This window comes from Phasianus colchicus, chromosome 1 (genome assembly GCF_987193195.1).
Source record: "Phasianus colchicus chromosome 1, bPhaCol1.hap1.1, whole genome shotgun sequence".
Classification (NCBI taxonomy): domain Eukaryota; kingdom Metazoa; phylum Chordata; class Aves; order Galliformes; family Phasianidae; genus Phasianus; species Phasianus colchicus.
In genome coordinates, this window is record NC_143436.1 from 187,132,584 (window position 1) to 187,153,145 (window position 20,562).

Sequence of the window (20,562 nt, forward strand, 5' to 3'; positions counted from 1 at the left end):
ACTCCTAGTTCCACATCACCCAAACAATCGCACAGGAAAAGGCACCAAGCAATGAAAAAAAGTGCAGCATCAGTAATATTTTAGTGAAATTACAGCCGTAACCCCTCCGGTTACAACTCCCGTTTTCCCCCTTGACGTGAAAAGTAGGCAGTCGATCGCCGTGCGTAATTAAAAGAGAGCAATCGGCATTTCCTCAGCGCAAAGCCCGGCGCCCGTCCCGCGGGCGGCTCAGTCCCGCCCCACGCGGTGCGTGTCCTTGGGCCGGTCGATGCGGAAGAGCAGCTCGGCGGGCAGCAGGTAGCCGCGGTACTGCGCCGCGTCCGGCGTGGTGTCCGCGTGGTAATGGCCGCCCTCCCCGTGCTGGCTGAAGCAGTGCGTGTGCTCCAGGCGCAGGTCGAAGCCCTGCGGGCAGAGAAAAGCCCCTCAGTACGTGCGGGGGGGTCGCTGGTTTGCGTTTGCGCCGAGCGCAAGGGACGCGACGGCAGTTAAGCGCTGAAAAGGTTGAGCAGCTGCACAAACATCCCGCACAAGATGAAGAGCGGCTGCGTGAATCTGTAGCACGGGACGGTGTGGAGAAAAGAACTTAGAAACTCTATCAGACATCAGCTTTTGGTGTTCGTCTCTTAGAGATTTCGTTTTTTTGAGTTGGGATTCTATCAAGCAATCGCAGCAGTGAATCACAGACTAGAAATAGAGAATCGTTAAGGCTGGAAAAGATCTCTAAGCTCCTCTCATCCCAGCACTGAGCCATCACCAGCACTGAGCCATCACCACCACACCACTAAAGCACGTCCCTCAGTGCCACATCTACACGTTTCTTGAGCACCTGCAGGAATGCTGACTCCACCACCTCTGGGCAACAGTGAGGAAGGAAGCCATACTGAAAAGTAGAACCCCCCTGCAGTGAAACCCATAGGAATGCTCCCATAAGAAAGGCTGAGGGAACTCAGGTTGTTTGGCTTGGAGAAGGGAAGGCTCTGGGGACACCTCAATGGGTGCAGCCCTGGCACTGCTGCCCAGGGAGCTGCGGGTGCCCCATCCCTGGAGGTGCTCAAGGCCAGGTTGGATGGGGCCTTAAGAAGTCTGATCTAGGGGGTGGTAATCCTGCCCACAGCAAGGGGTTGGGAACTGGATGCTCCTTAAGGTCCCTTCCAACCCAAACCATTCTATGATTCTATGAAACAGAACAATTCGTTCACTGATTAAAATCATTTTCCACTGGTGTCTCTAATGACACTCAAGTATTTCCAAGCACAGCCTCCACTGAATGCTGTTGAGCTATCAGAGGATACAGACAGGAATAACCCAGCTGCCTCCACCACACAAGTCATGTTGGTTCTGAGCAGATCAGCTGACTACAGCTGTTTTCCAAGTAATGTTCAACAGATTCTGGGAAGATATACACAACCAAAAGTTGCCAAGACACAACATCTCACCACTGAGAGCATTCAAGCCAACAGCATGTTTCATTTAACTCTGGAAAATTATTTTTCTAATTATTATTTATGACTGCATTGTTACTTATAAAACAGTTGTTTTTATGTATGGTTTCCTGGTTACTTTTGAACAAAGTCTTCCTAAAGGTGAACATCTTAATGGCTTTTGAAACTAGATTTTCTTTCCTGAATTGTTTGCTGTTGATTTCAATGCTTGTGAAAGATGCTAGCTATCTTTTCAGCATGAGGATTTGCAGGCTTTAATTTGCATCTGCAATTGAGACTCATGCTGGAGACATTTGGACACAGCATTGTCCAAGACAGTTCCTCTGAAAGTGAAGAACATGAGCATGTGACTGATCAAGCTGCCATACTTTTGACATTCTTCCTGATGTGGCCAGCTGTGAATGCCAACTGTGCTGATAGGTTTGGGATGCAAACTTGTACATTGCAATTGTAACAGAACCACTGAGGTAAATCCTCTATGAACACTCACTACATTCCAGAATTGGTTGGCCAAGTCTCAACTGAAACCAATGACAGAAATAAGAGGCTGGTATTTTATCACACCCTCTCTGAAAGCTTTTAAGAGAGTATATACACACTCCTGTTCTTAAAGGGAAAATCACATCCATAACAAAACTCATTACAAGACTCAGTTTATACTTAGAAATGTGGAGAAGACTCACTGGGTCTCTTGAAACGATTACTGGCTGACAAATCAGCGGAGCCTTCATTTCAAAGAATTTGAGCCAGTTATTCACATCCTCATCAGTGTTCAGAGGACAGGCAGAAAATTCTGGAGGCTACAGTAAAAGCAAAAGCTTTAAGTAAGATAAAGATACTTACATCAAGGCATTTCTTCTATCAACTTTCCTTCATCTTTCTCCTCCCCACTATTCTGTTCAAGTTTGTTTTTGCCTTTTAGAAGCCCATTACTGTTTCTGCCAAAAATGGAAGTGACCAGAATATTGCTTCTTTCATTGCAGATACCTTGTGGGACAATTACTGATGATTTTCCTCCTGGTATTTTAGAAGCTCAGCTATTTTTTAAAATATAAATGTTTATTGCTTTCTGTAAGTATCGTCTCAGTTACTGTATTTTATTTTATTTCACTTTACAACCATCATACAATTCCTTCTCTAGTTGCCCATGGATTTCAGAAGGAAAAAAATCAAAGAAGCAAGGTGAAGTAAGATGGCATCTTTAGTTGTGATAGATCAGTTTTGCAGTATTCACTTCTTAGTTTAATCCAATGCTTATCCTAAGAGTTTACACAAATTTAAGAATACAAAAAAAAAAAAAAAAGTCCAGAGAGCAATAAGTTATAGCTTGATTTATAATTCTGCTTTCAGAATGATTAAAAAAAAAGTTATATGAATTGAGAGCTACTTACCATAACGTGAATTTTTGCTTTTCCCTTCTGAATGATAAATGTACCACCCATCCCAACTGGCTTTTCTCCATAGTGTTTCTCTAAAATTTGTCTTAGACAAGACACAAAGTTAAGCTCCCCAGTTCTTCCGTTGGCTTTCACTTCAATAACCTGGAGGATAAAGTGATTTCATCACTGTTTTCTCCTACAGCAACAGTCTGCAAACGCCTATAAAAGCTGTTCTGAAACTCTTCCATGCTTATAACCTCAGATTACTTTTTCAAAGCATGAGTTTCCCCCAGAACTGCTGCTCCACATCCTTCCAGTACTGAATCCAACTTTATTTCTGACTTTCTGTTCAACGTTAGCTTTGCTTGTAAAGGGTACTGAGTCACACAGTTACAAAAGTTACTCATACATAAAACAATTGTACAGGTAACTCCCTTCCATCTACCAGCTGGCTTCAGCTCTGTTATAATTTCTCAGAAAGAGAGAAAACTGCTCAGTTTCCATGCTATAATCTGGTTTTTGGCTGCTCTGCCAGCACTGCTTTGTGCCAGCTGTGATGAGGATAAAGCTTAAAAAAAAACCTAAGATTTTGTACATCATTTGTGCACAAGTCAATCATTGTACAACAACGACCTTACGTCAGTGTGCCTGGACTGGTTTTGAATGAATGATTTATGAGGGAAAAGTTTATTATTATATTACTATTATTATTATATAATATTACTTATTCCTCAACATTTTATACATTTCTTTGTATCCAACAATTCTACTCATTCACCAGCCCTGGTTTTTCACATTTTGATATTTCTTTCATGGAATTGCTCTTTTACTATTATCACAGAAATGTCATTTAAGGATACTGAAAGATGAATTTTCTTTCAGCCACAAGAGAAGTCACCTTTGATCCAAATACGCACCTTACCAGGTTGGCCCTCGCTGGCATAAAGGTTGGCCAACAGCCCAAATTCACAGTCTGAATATTTACTGCTATACTTTTCGAGAAGGCATCCTTTATCTGCAGGATTTATCTGAGCAATGTAGCTCCCATTTATAGCAGGCTTTTTTTCATTCTTAGTTTGCACAATAGGGATAAGCTGAGACAAAGAACATGTAACAAATTGATAACAATAAGAAAGAGTCAGTATAATGAACATAACCAACATATATGCAGTTTAAGCTTTGGACTACATGGCTTATGCACTTTTGGCATGAAAAGTGTTTACTAAATGATTCATTTGTTCTAAGTGGGAATCATCAAGCATGATACCACTCTACTATTTTGATACTTAATCACTGAGAACCATCACACTTCTAGGTACTAACCTCAGCATTTACACCAACAACTCTAGATGAAACAGCCCCAGCTCCAAGAATAAAAGCTCCAGGAAGCTCTATGTCTTTTGCAACAGTATTTAGATCATAAACCTGCAAGAGAGATACAAGTCTGATTGTGGTGTGGTGCTCTGGTCTGGAGTAGTCATTCTCAAATTGTCACTGTAACCTCTGGGTGCATCCACAACACTCTCATTAGTATGTCAGATAGTCAGGATGTACACGGCACCCAAGTCTAAACAACACAACATTTGATAGTAATAGAACAGATACATCCCTACCTGTTTTTTTGAGAGGGAAGGTTTGTGGGTATGTTCCCTTGCCATTTTACCCAAAAACTGAATTACTGTTTTTATTAAAAATTATATTTGCATAAAATAAAAAAACACAACATACAAGACAGATGGGGCTGGGTGTCAGAAAGAAGACATGATATTCTTGGGAAAGGACAGAAATGTCAATCTACTGTTGACTTGAAAACACAAATACAGCCAATTGTTACTAAGAAGCATGACTTGAAATCACTGACATCCAACAAGCCATTTATAAACTTATTGCAGACAAGCTCCTCTAGTTCCTTCCGTGGCTTCTGTCACAGATCATCTACTTTCAATACTGTCCAGTATTTGCAGGCAAGAGAAGATGAACCATCAGCCAGCATATGATATTTTTGCTAAGATGCGTAAGACTTTCTGACACGGTCTATGTTTAACATACATCAGAATCAACCTTAAAGAACATGGAAAACTCTTTCACGAGTGGAATCATACAGTATCTGTTAGTCCTGGGTTTTGATTTTATTTCGACAAGATACCGCTTTTCTATTAAGAAATGAATTTAAATCCCATAGCTAAAGGAAAAAAAACCCAAGAACTCACTTTCTCTTTCTTTGCAAGTGGTATGAGGTATGGAACACCTCCCACATCTGCTATTCTAGGCTTTCCACAGATTCCTGGAAGAACAAAGCCAGTTAATTTGGTACAGTGTTTTCCCTGACAATCTTGGATCAGCATGCAGCCCAACACAGCAAAGAACAAGTTCCTCAAACATCTAACACACCTGCAGATCACGACTTCCCTAGCACGCTTAGATAAGATGCTGCACTATTAAGAAATGTAAGGACTGTAAGCCATAAAATGGTTCACAGTAGTGGAATTTAATGCTAGGCAACTTGTAAAATAAGCACAAAACAAATTTACTGTGGGCAATAACTTCCATTTGCTGTTTCTCCAGTAACATGCTCTGACCACACAGCTGACATTCCCATTGGGAGACTCCACTTGGGAAATTTCTGCAGTGTTGGATGCCCAAGTCATCCCATTTATTTGGGATGACTTTGGGCATATACTGGGTCTGAAACACCTTCCCAAGGTGCTTCTTGCACTGCACTTATAATAGAGGGAAATCATGACTAGCACAGATGAGGTACCTGTCTGCCAGACAGGTAATGTCAAAGACTATGAATCCCACACAAAATAAGACAGTTTAACTTATAATATATGGATGGCAGGAATCTTAAACAAATGGAAGTGCAGCTCCTTAGGTTTGGATAGTGATTGTCATGGATCTAAAACATTTATCCATGTCAAAACCTTTTGAGCACATTAATTGAAGTGTATGAAATAAGTGGGAATTGCAGACATAGATTAAGATAAAAAAGGAGAACAACTGCTTGGATTATTTGTGCTTGTTCATTCATCAACTAGGAAGCAAATCCAGGAACAAAATGTGACTTTCCCTTCGCCCAAATTCTTCACCTGAAAAACACCTGAACTCTTCTAATAGAGTTAGAGAGATCTGCAGAAGTCAAGAGCACCAGGTTACCTTTAGCAGGAAAATTGAAAGGCTCCTGAGTCAGATCAGGACAGTCTACAACAGAGACTTGGGCATCAGCAAAGTTTTCCTTTAGTCCTTTCTGCAAAACTATAATTAAAAAATAATTAACAGCAAAGTTATTGACAAGGAAAAATTACAGAGAGGTCGACAAACCACTAACAGAAATCTGTGTCTAGCCTTCACTTCAGCAAGACACTTTAAAGAACACAGATACCCTAAGAAACTCTACTGACTTAAGTGTTAGTGCCTGTAGGTGCACTTCTTCTTGACTCAGAACTTTAGAGAACAGCAAGAACTTGTTCAGAACATTGCTAGTTACCAATTAATTAAGAATTTCACAAAGTACAGCACCTGTGAAGTAACATGGATAACCTTAAACTACATTCAGCAGTGTTTGTTTTTGTTTTGTTTTTTACAAGGTCAGACAGTTGCAATCACAGTCAAGTATTATATGAGAAGAAAAGAAATAAATGTCAGCTGAAGTAATGATGACTTTTTAAAATATATGAACTGGACTTCCTTTGGCCTGATTGTAATCTCAGACTGCTGTCTGGAAGCACCTCCTTGTGCCATGTTTCTGTCTATGAGAAGCTATTCTGACAAGTGCCACTGGCAATACAGGGCAAATAGTGAACAGAACTGATGGTCAGTCCCAAATCTGAACTTTTTCTTTTGTTTCATATCAGTGTTTTTAAGCCCAAAACCTGCCTAAGCACCTCAACAACAGGGATGATTTTGACTTAAACAAGTTCAGTGTTTAACAAGAAGCTTTTAGTGCATTTTGTGAAGACTTTGGAAAGAAAGATAAGTTGTTCCCCACAGTCTGGGTATAACTCAGTCACCAGCAGATGAGCCAGCTGAGCTCAAGGAAGACCATATTGCATCTTGTTAGGTGTGTTCTGAGCAGTTCCAAAAGAAATACTGAAGGCAGAGGAGAGCAGGTGATCCCAATTGTGTAATTAACCTCAGCCTGTGATTGTCAAACTTTCACAACCCCTATACAAACCTACAAATGCAGCAGATTAAAGACACTGAGAGTTTGCTAAGGTGCTCTAATGTCACCTGGGGTTTTGAAGGGGGAGTTAGCCTTTGCTTTAAAGAAGTAACAGTGTATAGAAAAACAGGGCTTAACATCCCAGTGGACCAACAGCAAGAACGTTCTGCATGCATTAGCTGTACAGAAGATTAGCTGGGAGCACTAAGGAAAGTTTGAAAAACATATTTCTAGTTTATAAAAGGTTACATGACTTACCTCCAGCAAGCTCCTCCAGGCTTGGAACATGAAAAGCAAACTTTTCGACCTTCGCCATTGCCCTCTGGTTCTGATTTCTTCAGGTTAGAAATGACAGTATAACACACTGCAGAAGTGACTGATCTGTCAACAAGGATAATGGTTTAGCGATTAAAACACACTGTTTTTAATATGCAATTTATCTGCCAAATTCACACTAGAGTACATAGACAATAGTAGAATTGTTATTACACCATTGAGGGAAAAACTGACAGCTTCAAGATTAATGTTTTCTCACGTGCTTTGGAACAAGGTGTGCCCACCAGCTCTGCAGCTGGCTCAGAGCACTACATATGCTAGTCCTCAAACTTCCAACTCAGTGCAGACAAAATACATAATATGCTGAATCTAATTCAAGGGACAGGTCAGTTATCTTTGTATCCTTTGTAAGCCTGAAGCCACACTGCGTTGGAAGAAAACCAGGATCTTCTAAGCACAGCAATTGCCTCACTGTGTCTTTGCTACCTTAATGTTTACTTTTCCAGCATTGGCCACTATGGACTTTCAACCTTGGCTCCCAGTTTCTTATGGACACGTGTTTCCCTTTCCAAAGGGGAAGAAACTAGTAGCATGTCTCAAAGAAAAAAAAAAAAAAAAGCAGCAGCAAGTTCTACACCATTGGGCTCTATATCAGTACAGAGCCCTTAACAAAAAGCTTTGTTCAGAACAGAAATGCTGGAGCTTCCTTTGAAATGAGCTGTATTTCAATCAGCCATGCAACAGCATAATCAGCTGTGAGGGCAAACCACCAGCACTAGGCACAAGCAGCTGGTTAAGTGCTACCTATAAACCAGCCCCAACAATCATTAACTCCTTAGGCACATGCCTGCTGCACAAGACAGAAAATGGGTCTCAGGTCTTGGAAGAAAAGGTAAAGGCACTCTGAGATTTGACAGAGCTTTAGTTAGAAAGGACTGTGATGTGACGTAGCTACTTATAGATACTTTTAGCTTCTATCTAAATAAATAAATTCCTGGCTTTTATGATTGTCAAAAATATGTGGGGAAAAAAAAAAAAAACAACAAAAAACAAACTGTCCTCTCACAGGGAAAAAAATATAGTAAAGAAAAGGATTGAGGGAACACAGCAGTCAGCCAAGTCTTTGAGTCCAAAGGTCAGCCACCCCAAGTTCCTCCTGGAGCAAGCAGTAGAGAAAGAAAGAAAGAAAACTATCTATGTCGAGTGATTTCCATCTTAGTTGGGCTTATCCACTTCCACGGTAATTCTCCCTTCTCTGACTGTGAAGGAAAAGGAAACGGGCTGGATGTGGTGCCTGTTGCCTGATGGACTGAGTCAGAGCCCGGGGCTTTTAAGAGCGCACTGAGAAAAAAGGAGCAATTAAATCAGAGAGGGAACAGCTCCAGCAGCCCTGTTGTAAATCAGGTCCAGGAGGACGCCGGGATCCTCGAGACACCGGCTGAAATAGTCCTGAAACAGAGCCGGCATCGCGCAAAGGGCAGAGACGAGACTTGGGCGCAGATCAGCCAGGCGGGTTCCGACGCAACACCGCGAACACCGCCTGCTGCGCAAAGGAGAAAAGCGCCGCCAGCTCCCGACGCGCCGCCAGAAGCTCCGTGTTACACCCGCCTGAGCCAAGCGAGCGGCGCTCAGCGGCAGGGAAGCGGGGCGGCAAGCGCGGCGGGGCACGGGGACTCGGATGGGCGGTGATGGAGCGATGTTAGCGCTGCGAGAGGAGCTGCTGGCTGACGGACGGGAAAGGCGCACAAAGAACAGGTCCGGGATGGCACGGTAAGGACAAACACGTAAAGACGTTTCAGATTTTCTTTGCCAGGCAGAAACCGGAAAGGAGAAGTTAACAGCTGGATAAAAACGCATCGGGGTGAGGGGGAGGAAGGAAGTATGAGGGACAAACTGGAGACAGCAGCCAGAGAGAGAAGGGAAAATCAGCCATAACATAGCAGAGAGAGGCAAAACGCCGGGAAGAGGAGGGGGAAAAGGCAGCGGCGGGGGAAGGCTGCGGGCTGCGGGCACAGCCCGAGCAGAGCCAAGCAGAGCCGCGACGGACCGCGCCAATGTGCTGCCGAACTCAGCGCAGAGTACGAGAAGGGAAATTCTGGCCACGTAGGCGAGCGTAGAAAGAGCCCCGGAGCCAAACCTGTGAGAGCAGCTCTCCGAAGTCCCACAGCGAGCGGAACAGTAGAGAAATCCCAGAAACTGCGCCCGCTTCTGGTCACAGCCCGAAGCCAGCCCTCCCCACCGCCCCGCCTCTCCCCGCTCTCCTCACGGCGCGCTCCGTCCCGCGCGACCAACAGAGCCCCGCCCCCGCCTGATCTCGCGAGAGCCGAGCGCTATTTAATCTCGGGGGCGGCCATTGCGCGCCCTTTGCGCAGGCGAGCTGTGAGGTGAGTTGTGCTGCGGGTGATGGAGGTGCGCAGCATCCGCTGCCATCCGCGACGGGGAACCCGGTGCGGGGCTGAGACGGAACGAAAGCCCGTTCTCTCGCTGAGCGCTTCCCTGGGGGAACGCGGGGAAGGCACTGGGCGGGCTGCGGGCTCCTCATGGCGGCGCGGCGCTGCGGTGGTGCGGCGGGAACCGCGCAAAATGTCGGCCCCGGGATGCTGGGCGGGCAGGGCCGTCCTGAGGGGAGGCGGAACGGCATCGAGCGATCGGCCGGCTGTGGGCGGGCTTCCCTTCCGAGCTCGGCAGCGGCCGTGTGGAGGCAGCGCAGACTCCCGGTCTTCCTCAGTTTGGGGCGCGTTGTGCCGCTCCGGTTCGGTCCCTTTGTGCGTATAGCCATGAGCGCTGGATTGCAGATGCAGCTGAAAGCAAATGTTTTCTTGTGGGACTGATCTGTGCTGATGACCCGTGAATGAAATGTTGGTAGGTTGTTACAGTAGGAGGGTCTCAGGGCTGTGTAGTCAGCAAAAGGTTGGGAAAATGGGGTTCTTATGCCCAGATCCTTAGCTGAAAATGATTGAGTTACAGTGAAGTGTTATTATGTGGCTTAGAACTGCAGCATCCCTGCAAGCTAAAGAAGCTGTTGACTTACATGCACGTGTGCTTGTAGGTGAAAAACCTTGCCTGGGGTAAAACATACTTTATTTTTTAGGCAGATTAAAACATGACTGATACAGATGAATCCCACACTTCTGGTTCTGATTTTCCTGATGCCCAAGATCTCATACCTACTCAGAGGAAAAAAAGATCTGAAAGACCTGGGTGTGCATCAAGTGCACACAAGGAACATTTGTGCTCAAGGCAGAAGGATGCCAGTCCTGAGGAGTCTTCAGATGAGATGAGTAGTACGTATACGTCTTCAACTGAGGTGGATAGCAGTGATTCGGAAATGTGAGTTATCTCTAGTTCCTTAGAATTGCTCATGGACAGAACTCGTGATACATCACAAATGTACGTGTTTTGTTGAATATACACATTTCTTTTTTAGGGATGTTTCAGCTGCTAGTGGCAGCAAGCAACATAGGAAACACTTTGTTATACCTTCAAAGCAAAAGAAGAAATCGCAGCCTTCAAGGCAACAAGCAGAAGCTGATGCAGGAATGCCTGGCAGTGAAAGTTCCGATTCTTCTCTGCCCACTCAGAGCCCAGTGAAGCCGCCTGAAGCCTCCCAAGAGAAGAAATCTAAGCTCAATCTGAAAGCCATTTTTGCCTATCACTTCAGAGGAAGGAAGTTTAAAGCTGCTGCACACCGGAAATACAGGAGCAGTGGTTCACAGAAGACAAAGAGACCCCCTGGGGGCTCACGGAAGCGTGGTAGGAAGCAGCCCATGACAGCCTCGCCTCAGGAGCGAAGGAAAAGGCTTAAGGATCGAGGCTTTCAGTTCCCTTTTGTTGAAAAACATTATGGGAGAAAACATATTCCCTTAAAGATGGTTCTTAGCTACGAGGTGAGCCCTCTGTTTTGTGGGAGATAAGTGATTTTAAATTTAAGTGAATGCTTCTATCTAAACACCACAGTGAAATGAATCCACTTTTATTCTATTACATGGGATGATTGCTGCTTTCCATTCAGTACCTTAAAAAACAAGCTGACCTAAGGCTGTCATTTAATATTACAGTTCATTTGATTATATAAGTGCTTCATTTCTTTTATCGTGGCATTTAAGATGTATTTCTTTCTTTCAGCAAGCAGCTGCAAAGGGATATTTCCAGTATGTTGAAATGCTCAAATATGAAGAACACCTCAAAAAGGCTTTGAAAGCCCTTGAAGCCAGTGAAGACTTAGAAAGAGAATGCCTGGCAGTGCGGAAACACAAATATTTGGATGACGAAGGCCCCATTTCTCCTATCCAGGAGACAAAGTAAGTTCACATTGAGTAGTATAAAATTTGCTGTTTTGTTCTCAGCTTAAATCTAAGTTTGTGTGTGCAGCATTACTGTCTTTATTGTCTGGTATGTGCATTATATTCATTGGTGAAATAACTCTTTAGATTTTTCTGTAACTCGGTAATGGATTCTGGTGGCTTAACACCACGGTGTTGTGTGCTCACTCATCTTCAAAAGAGCAGAGACAGAAGATAGATAACAACTCATGGCTTGTGATAAGGACAGGGTGGTCACTTACCAGTTACTGTCACAGGCAGAACACTCTCAGCTTAGGGAGGTGAATGTAATTTCTTATGTTATTGGTAGCAGGTGAAAGCAGTGAGAACTAAAAGTGAATCCCCCCAAGCAGTGCAGTGGGGGCTGTGCTCATTTCATAATGCTTTGCCTCTCTACCCCTGCTGTACGTGGAGTCGTAGAATCATAGAATGGCCTGGGTTGAAAAGGACCACAGTGATCACCTAGTTTCAACCCCCCTGCTATGTGCAGGGTCACCAACCACCAGACCAGGCTGCCCAGAGCCACATCCAGCCTGGCCTTGAGTGCCTCCAGGGATGGGGCATCCACAGCCTCCTTGGGCAGCCTGTTCCAGTGAACAATGAGTCCTTCCCACGGGATGCTGTCCTTCCCCAGCTGACCCCAGGTGGGATCCTCCTGCTATCAAAACGTTGCCACTTCAGTCCTATACACGTGTGGAAGTTGGCTCCAGCCAGTACCTAAGCACCTGCATTCACTCCAGTAGGAGAAAAGAGAAACATGTGAGTTGTAGTGGTGGAAATGGTTCTGCCAGTGTCAGTAGCTGGGCTGTAGTTCCAGAAACTCAGAGAGCAACCTCGTGTAGAAGTGGGAGTATCCTAGACTATAAGCTGTAGTGTTTCCATATGCATTATGAGAAAGTGGTGCTGCATTAGGAGAATAGCTTATATATGCTGTGCTATTGTAAAAGTACAGATTTGATTTTAATTTTATGTATTTCAGTGATGATGATAATAACTGCTTGGGCTCTGATAATCCAGAAGACTTCGATGTCAGAGTAGTGGTGAGTAAATACTCCTTAATTTGAAAAGTACTGTAGCCTTTTTTCTCTCTTGAGGTGTTAAAGAAGAAATAGATGATCCTTTGAGTACTTAATTCTTGAGCTTGGTGTGGTTCTGATGTGTAGTATGGGAGGAAGTTGGTTTGAGAGAAGCTTGCACTCTTTGGAATTGTGTTGAAATGTGTGGAAATTGTGGAGTTCTCTGAAGCATTCCTAAATCTTGGGAAATGAGTAATTGTTGATGATGTTTCCAAACCAGACTTGTGAATACTGTTTTTTCATTCTTAGGACAACAGCTGTTTCATTATAAGCAGCAAAATTCCCAACAAGAAGAAATCAAAGGCCAAAACAAAGCGAGCAAAGTCAGCTGGAGTGGTTGAAGTAAAGAAGAGTGGTGCTGCTAACTGAATATTTGTGTGGTTCTCTTTGAGTGAACAGAACATGAACGAATAAGGTGGCAGCAGTCACTTCTCAGAGACCTTATTAAGGTCTGCTTGTCTTAAAATGTTGATCTGAAGTCAGCATTGAGCTGTCAGCCAGGCAACTTCATCAGAATCAATTTAAGGTGAGCTTGGGTTTGAGACAGTTAGGAGAAAAGTGTGACCTGTCTTTTTGCTAAGCATTTTTGCAGTTGGACTTGGTGATCTTTAAGGTCTTTTCCAACCTGAGCAATTCTGTGCTGTATGAAGTCTGCACTAGTGATTGAGAGGCTGGTAATCCTGCTGAAACACCAACTTCTGCAGCTTGACTTCTGTCACCAATAAGTCACAGAGCTACAGAATTAAAAGTTCCAGATTTTGTAATTAAGAGGTGTTGTATAGAAATGTATATAAACATGCATATGGACATAGGTGTGCTCATCTTACAAAGGGGAACTTAGACTCACTTCTCTCATGGCTTTGTGAAGGAAGCTTGAGCTTTTCTTATTGTAACTTGGAGGGAGTAAGGCTTTTGAAGAGTAATGCTTGAGTGATGTTTTTCTGTAAAATTCTTGCAAAATCCCTTTGGTGCATTTGAAATAATGATGAAATAATTGCCTATGGCTGTTTGTCTGTCATGTGGAACAACACTTCAGAAAACTAATTCTCCTAAATCCAATATAATCTAAAGTTGCTTTAAAACAACTAGCAGTGTGATGAAAAGTTCTTTTCCCTTCTTCCCCTCCTCAGTCTAGAATGGGGTTTTATGATGGTGACTCAACAGAAGAAGGAAGCTCTTCAGCATGATAGGGACTATCTGCTGATCTCATAGCATGAGGGGAATTTGCTGCAGTTGCTCAGTCTGAAAAGAGTTGAAATTGCATTTCTAAATCATTGCAGAAGAATCTTGAGACTTCCCTGTTACAGCTTGATAGCTCTGCAACAGACTGCAAAAGTCTGCTCTTTGCTAGTTAAAGATCAAATTTATTGACAGTCCAAAATTAATGGCTAAGTATAATTCTTTTAGGCACCTACCTGAGAAATACTGTGTGTGGCTTGAAAGGCTCATCCTATGTCTAGGAGTGGGGTTCTGGCGGGGTAAGGTGTAGTGAGGTGGGATGTGGAGTCCTGCTCATTCTGCAGTTCATGTGATGAATATTTCTGTTCAACTGCTGAGTGACTCAGAAATGAACTAAATTTCAATTCTGATTAGAACTGGATGTACACACCTGAAAAGTGAGTGCATTACAACTGCCAAATTGATTGCTGAAAAGTAGCTTTTGCCTTTAGGGATCTCAGCTTATTTTGACCATAATTGATTATTTTTGTTCCTTTTTTTTTTCTCTTCAGTTTGTTGCTTTTGAATGATGAATATTGATCAACTGCTGTGAGAGGTAAGCTGTTACTGGTATGCAGTTCTTTTCTCCATGTAGCTTGTGGGCTTCATAACTCCTTCCAGTCCAGCTGTGCTGGAACAGAAAGCATCTATATGTTAAAAGCAGTTTGTGTTAGCAGTGATACACAGCAATGCTTGTGTCAGCTGGTGTTGAATGCTGCAGGGCAGATGAACCAACTCTGGTTTATGTTGGGTGCTCCCTGGAGCCTTGTGCTCCTAGTGGTGATGTCTGTACTGGTGTCTGGTGCAGCTGCAGTGTCTGATCAACTGGCCTCTGGTAACAAACTGCAGGGGGAAGGAGCATCAGGAAGTGGTCTTGGATGTTACTGCCAAAGCTGTGCAGTTTCTCACAGAGGGATGTTATCAGATGTGTGCCTCTTCAGGAGGGCCTAGGATGTAGCAGAGAAGAAAAACTTAAGGGTTACTTGAGTTAAAACACAGGGAACTGGGAGGTACAGCTGCAGCAGTAATGAAAATGAGCATGTTTCCTTGTAAGAGAATCAAACTGGGGCATCTGCTTTCAGCTTTTGTTGCAGTAAGGGTACTGGAGTAGATAATCTGTCAACTTGACCCAGTGTAAATTGTCCTTACAACAGTATCTGATAGTAATACTGGGCTTGTTGCATCTGTTACGTAGTCCAAATCATACCTGTCTTAAAAACAGGAGGCCCAGTAATGGATGGTGAAAGTTAATGGAGTAAGTATATAGTTGAGTGAGAAATAACTTTGTGTGTGGTCTTCAAATGCTGTTTCAGGAACAGTGGAAAATAACAGGAGAGCAGGTGCATTCAGTTTCAGCACGTGTTCAGTTTTTGTCTGGTGCTGTAGACAAAAACCTGGAACCTGGTGCTTAGAAAAAACCCTTCTTTCGCAACCCACAGCCAATGCACGTATTGGCTGTGTTACTTATATGAAGGGACAGTGCTTATATTTATTCAAGCAGCAATTAATCCAAAGGGCACGTTTTGTATTGCATGTGCAGAAATGTTGTCCAGTTACATTGTTTCCTTCCTTCATAGAGTTTTTCCAGCTATGAGAATTGCAGCAATGAGCTATTGTAACTGTTTTGATTTGTTTGAATTCTTACAGCTGGTGCACAAATCTGTTACCTCTGTGCTGTCCTGTGGAACACCTTGGTTAAGGAGGTATGCTTTGTTTCTGCTGAGTTTCGGAGTGAGGGAACTTGCATCTTTGCCTTCTCAGAGAGGTGTTGGTGGAGCTTGTCAAACACAGCAGTGGGGAACTGTTGGACAAGTTATGTGATAAAAGTGCATTTAAGTTGACCTGGTTCTTTAATGTTTCTTGAAGTAGAGGAATATTTGAGGAAGTTTTTTTCCCTTTGGGGAGGTTGTGGTGTGAGGACTGTAAGCTGAAGGCTTGGCTGTTTTTTTTTTTTTTCTTCCCCCTAAAGAAATATTTCATTTGGAAAGACAAATCCAGCTCCCAGAGGGCAGCTAGTGACGTGTCCATGTTGGAGTTAATTGGCTGGGCTTTAAAACAAGCTGTTCTGCAGGTGTAGTGAAGAGTTAATTGTTGTGCCTTGTTATTCAGCAGGCAGACACAACCCCATGTGTGTCTCAATTGAACAACGGGGCTAGAAGAGCAACAGGTTGTGCTTTCCTCACTGTAACACCCATTGCAGTGGTGACAATGAGACCTGTAACAGGCTTACATACTGAGAGAATTATGCAGACACAGTTCAAAATGTGGTTACTCTTAAATTCTGAAGGACTTACATGTGTGGCGGTGTGAATTCTTGAATTCATAGGATCACAAGGTTGGAAAGGACCCACAAGATCATCCCATCCAACCATCCTCCTATCAACATTACTATCCACTAAGCTACTAAACCATATCTCATAGCATTCTGCATCCTGCTGGCTGTGGGAAGTGGAAGAAAAACACACAGTACTGAATTCTGTAAATAGTTTATCAAAGCACTCTTGGAAGCTGTCTTAAAGTGCTGTCTTGTAGTTTCTTTACACTGCAGTGCCAGCTGATGTAGGTTGACACCCTCACATGCATCTTCTGTGCCATAGTGCTTTGATTTCTTGAGTGTGGGTAGATTTTGTTGATAGTTTTGTGACAGACTTTGATTTGAAGTTCTGCTTGTTCAGTGTAAGAGTAATTGAATCTTGAAATTACTAAAATGCTGAAGAAACTTAGTACTGTTAATCAGTTCTTCTTTTAATCTGCTCTTCTTTTCAGCAAGCCCACCTGACAGTGCAGACCAGAGGAATGCCTTGGTGAGTTTGATACCAGATTAATGTAACCATTGCTTAGTGAGAGTTAGATGTTTTGCTACAACTTGCTGAGCTGACATATGGCTGTTCTTACTGAGTACTGCTGCATCAGAGAAAACTGACCATGAAGCTTGATGCTATCCAAGGCAGTTGTTGTGATGATTGGCAAAATGTTCAACTGCTCTGAAGAGAGTGAGTGAGAATGGCCTTTCTGAACAAATCTACTGCTTGACTTCATACTGCGTGTCCTTGCTGAGGATGGGGCATGCAGAATGTTCTCAGTGAATAAAGACTGGTTTTTTTGTTGTTGTTGATAAAACTGTCAAATTACATTTTGAATGTTCACTGTAGTAGCTTGAAGTGTGATTGCAGTGGGAGAGGTCATCAGAAATGCCTGTGCTGATTAGAAATGGCTTCTGAAGGTTCTACAACTCACTGCTGTAGCTTCTATTGTATGCACATGCATGTCATTTTGTAACCCTGTGGTGATGTTCTTTTTTCAGGTGGCAGGTGATATGAGGAAATGGGAGAAGATAGGCAGAAGGCCACTTGACAGAGACAGGAGCTTCCTTACAGGTTAGTGTGCTGTCTGAGCTTTTGCAGATGCATCAGTGTTTGAGGGGCTCTGGTTTTCAGTGGCTCTAGCTTTTCACCAGATGAAGCTCAATGCCTTTTCGAGTGTTGCAGGGGCATAATTCAGTGATGTTAGTATATTTTAAAGTAATATTCCCTTTCAGTCTGTTAAGTGAAGATTTCTTTAAATCTGGTTTATCCCAAGAAAGATCTCAGTCTGAAATGAAGCGACGAGCTTAACTTTCTAAACTTGGGCTTCACTTTAAAAGTAAATGAGTACTTAGGGAAGTTAGGAGTGTTTGAATAAATGTTGTAGTTAATTCCCTCCGTTTTATACTGTTCACGTTCATGTAATACAGTTCATGTAATCCTAGCTTTCAACATTAAACTGTTGCTGATGTGGAGTTATTACTGCATCTTCCAAATGAAATGGTAGTGTAACATTTCACTCCCTTTTCCCACAAAAGTCATGACAGAAGTAAGAAGGCACTTTATACGAGTTGTATCAGATGTTTTCCAGTCTGCTTGGTTTTTGTTTGGCTTATGGTCACAGAAATGTTGAGGTCTATCCCGATAGGATCTCTTCTGTAGGTTCATGTCGTTGGAAACGCCTCACAGAACAAACTTGTGGTTTAGTTTTACCCTTTGAGCTACCTGTTAGCTCTGTGGGATAGAACTACAAGACAAATCTTCATGTACCATTTCAGGAATGGAAGTAACATGTCATGTTCTCCCTCAGGTACTGGCTCATGCATTTGATATAGATGAAAAAAATTCAAATGGAAAAGCTTGGTAAGAGTGAAAAAGAGCATGTTCTGAGAGATGAAATGTAACTAACATGTTTTAATTGTGTGGGTTGAACTTGCTCTTCAGCCAGGTACCAGACCTCTGTGTTTTTTTCTGGTTGGCTTGAAGCAGATTCTTTTCAATCTGAAAGTGATTTACTGTGCCTTGTGGTGGCTTTAGGTTTAAATTAGAAAGTCTTGCCCTCTAATGTCTGTCCAGTCTTAAAATAACTCAATGAGCATGCTGGATTTTTGCTCTGCGATGTAATTCAGCAATGCTGCTTTTCTGTTGTTAAGTTTCAAAGATTTAAAGTCTGAGTTAATTTCTGAGCATCTCAGCCAGTTTACTGGTACAGTGTTAGAACTCCTGAGTTATATGAAGCATAGTGCTATTCTATAGAACATAGCTTAAAGTAAAAGAAGGACAATACTCACATAAGCCCACTGTGCTGGGAATATAAAGAATACTTGAAAGAATTGTGAGGCTGCTGAAATTGATGAAATTTCTTTTCCCTCTTAGCATGGCAACTTCTGTGAAATTGGTACTTCATTTTGGCTTATCACTAACTCGTGTATGGAGAACTTGAACCTTAACATGCATCTGTTGATGGAGGACTGCTGCGTCTGTTGCACTGAATGGTATCTGCACCCAGCAGCATTCTTCTGATGGGGTGTTCAAAAATCAGTGCTACAGTAGTTCAGCATTTGGCATCGTTGGTTTTCACTCTGCTGTGGTTGTTAAACCTGGTATTCTTGCTGATACAGGCTTTGTCCTCTTCAAGGATTTGAGCACAGTCCTTTTTTGTTGGGCAGGACTTGTCAGTGTGAGAGCTGACTGTGCTGGTTCTCCCTGGTGTGCTCAGTTTGTTTCTCTAAACAGGTCCCCTGGGGTACAGAGCAGTCAATTGGCTGTGTGAAATGGACTAGCTGTGGAAGAGGAAACAGCCCGTTGGACAGGTAAGCACTGAGCTGTCAGTTAAGAAGGTTTTGGGCAAGCTGATGGAAGCTCAGTTGCTGATATGTGACTCTAGAAGATCAAAACTTCAGTAAATTGCCTAGAAACAGAAATGACTGTCCAATAACAGGCGGTCCTGGGCAGCACTCCAGATTTTGGCAGTGTCTGGGTCAGGGTGTGTGCCTGCAAGTTAGTCTTATGTGCTTGTAAAAACAGCAGTAAAGGGAAAAGATCTGGTCATTACCAAGGCTGCAAGGATATTTCTGTTCCTGGTGAGCTGTGGACATGACCATAAAGCAAGTCCATCAGACTCCTGAATTGCTGCATTGTGTGGCAGTAGGTCTGCTGGGAATAAAGCTTTGGTGTAGGCCACAGACACAGCACTACCTTCTGCTGGGTGTTAGTGGTTCTTTTTTGCTACCAGGGAACCCAAGTGCTAGCTAGAATCTTTAGCTGTTGAGCTTAAGCCCCAGAAGCTGCTGTTGACAGAACTGTCATGCATTCAGAATGGAAAACAAAAATCTACTTCTTGTACTTGGCATCCAGCTTCAGTTTAACTCTTCATTTATACTAACCAGATGTGCCTTTGTGTACCCAGATTGCTGCTGTCACTGAATGTTGGGGTTAAGAAGCTGTACCTGAGTGCTGCCACAGCAAGTCTGTAGGTAAGATGTTTAGCAGCAGTGCTGGTACCCAGAAGAAATTCAAGGTCACTTCAAAGAGGGTTTGCATGGCTGGAAAACCAGCAGCTCTTAACGCAGTGACCATACATTGAACTCCTTTTAGCAGGATGCTGTAGCCACTTTGTGTGTGCTGTGGTCTATTTCAGAGGAGACAATCCTTAAGTTACATTGCTGCTTAGAAAGAGAAATTACCTGTAGCTACTGCTGGCAGAATGCCACTTGGTTTCATCTTCAACCATTTGACTTCAGCAAGCATGTACAGGGGTTGGAAGAGAGTATTAATATAACTGTGGCATGATGAGCTGTCTTGTATCTTTACTGCTTTTCCTTCTGCTTGGGTGTATGGCCTGTTCTTGAAACTGCATGGAAATAGATAATCCCAAAGAGGTGAGGAGGTGGGCAGTAGTGTTGAACTGGAATATTATGGATAGAGTGCATATAGGAATCTGTAATCAGAGCAAGCATGCAAAATGATGCTTTTTGCCCCTAAACAATTTAGTAAAGGATGTATATTTGTGTGCCTGCATTACTGCTGTTACATCAGCACCATGTTATGAAGTTAGGTTGCTTCAACCTATAGGAAGTCAGTAACTTGAAGTGCTTTTCTTTCTCTTGAATTATGGTGCTAATTATTTTTTCTTCCCTCAGGTCCTGATGTGATGTTGCTGCAAGTCTCTTGCAAGAAAGAAAGGGCCAGCTCTTACATGCTCTTAAACACTCCTCTATTTCTTGTAATAATGGAGAATTTAAAATATTTTAACTTAATTGCCCTCTAAGTTGAAGTAGTGGATCAAGGTGTGGCTGTAGTAGGGAAGGATTATCAACTGTGTTCAAACTGTTCCAAGTGTGGAAAAGAGGCTGTTTACTTCATACAAAAAGTAACATTCAAA

General features: G+C 43.0%; 2 protein-coding genes and 6 non-coding genes across 11 annotated transcripts; 7 read left to right on the forward strand and 1 right to left on the reverse strand.

Moving 5' to 3' along the window:
• Positions 1-19: 19 nt before the first annotated feature.
• BKGD (beta-keto-L-gulonate decarboxylase) lies at positions 20-9,534 on the reverse strand. Of its 2 annotated transcripts, XM_031616112.2 has the most exons (9): positions 9,397-9,534; positions 7,242-7,364; positions 5,978-6,076; positions 5,032-5,105; positions 4,145-4,246; positions 3,739-3,915; positions 2,834-2,983; positions 2,126-2,242; positions 38-402 (listed from the first exon to the last, which is right to left on the reverse strand). In XM_031616112.2, the coding sequence occupies exons 2-9, from the start codon at positions 7,297-7,299 to the stop codon at positions 229-231; spliced, it is 951 nt and encodes a 316-aa protein (XP_031471972.2). In that variant the 5' UTR covers positions 7,300-7,364; positions 9,397-9,534; the 3' UTR covers positions 38-228. The 2 variants fall into 2 exon arrangements, with proteins under 2 accessions (XP_089990158.1, XP_031471972.2); XM_090134032.1 differs by lacking the exon at positions 2,126-2,242 and having other exon boundaries at positions 20-402.
• Positions 8,450-20,354, forward strand: TAF1D (TATA-box binding protein associated factor, RNA polymerase I subunit D). Of its 3 annotated transcripts, XM_031616109.2 has the most exons (14): positions 9,584-9,643; positions 10,351-10,589; positions 10,687-11,146; positions 11,385-11,560; positions 12,561-12,621; positions 12,907-13,183; positions 14,388-14,431; positions 15,523-15,578; positions 16,642-16,679; positions 17,180-17,252; positions 17,989-18,041; positions 18,915-18,991; positions 19,588-19,654; positions 20,321-20,354. In XM_031616109.2, the coding sequence occupies exons 2-6, from the start codon at positions 10,363-10,365 to the stop codon at positions 13,024-13,026; spliced, it is 1,044 nt and encodes a 347-aa protein (XP_031471969.2). In that variant the 5' UTR covers positions 9,584-9,643; positions 10,351-10,362; the 3' UTR covers positions 13,027-13,183; positions 14,388-14,431; positions 15,523-15,578; positions 16,642-16,679; positions 17,180-17,252; positions 17,989-18,041; positions 18,915-18,991; positions 19,588-19,654; positions 20,321-20,354. The 3 variants fall into 3 exon arrangements, with proteins under 3 accessions (XP_089990156.1, XP_031471969.2, XP_031471970.2); XM_090134030.1 differs by lacking the exons at positions 9,584-9,643; positions 17,989-18,041 and adding an exon at positions 8,450-9,029; XM_031616110.2 differs by lacking the exon at positions 17,989-18,041.
• Positions 14,180-14,251, forward strand: LOC116244474 (small nucleolar RNA SNORD5). Its single transcript, XR_004170200.1, has one exon. It is a non-coding gene; the product is annotated as a small nucleolar RNA SNORD5 (small nucleolar RNA).
• LOC116244473 (small nucleolar RNA SNORA40) lies at positions 15,230-15,356 on the forward strand. The gene has a single exon (XR_004170199.1). It is a non-coding gene; the product is annotated as a small nucleolar RNA SNORA40 (small nucleolar RNA).
• LOC116244476 (small nucleolar RNA SNORA1) lies at positions 15,970-16,101 on the forward strand. The gene has a single exon (XR_004170202.2). It is a non-coding gene; the product is annotated as a small nucleolar RNA SNORA1 (small nucleolar RNA).
• LOC116244472 (small nucleolar RNA Z40) lies at positions 16,825-16,897 on the forward strand. The gene has a single exon (XR_004170198.1). It is a non-coding gene; the product is annotated as a small nucleolar RNA Z40 (small nucleolar RNA).
• LOC116244477 (small nucleolar RNA SNORA18) lies at positions 17,807-17,938 on the forward strand. The gene has a single exon (XR_004170203.1). It is a non-coding gene; the product is annotated as a small nucleolar RNA SNORA18 (small nucleolar RNA).
• On the forward strand, positions 18,663-18,801 carry LOC116244475 (small nucleolar RNA SNORA8). Its single transcript, XR_004170201.1, has one exon. It is a non-coding gene; the product is annotated as a small nucleolar RNA SNORA8 (small nucleolar RNA).
• Positions 20,355-20,562: the final 208 nt, after the last annotated feature.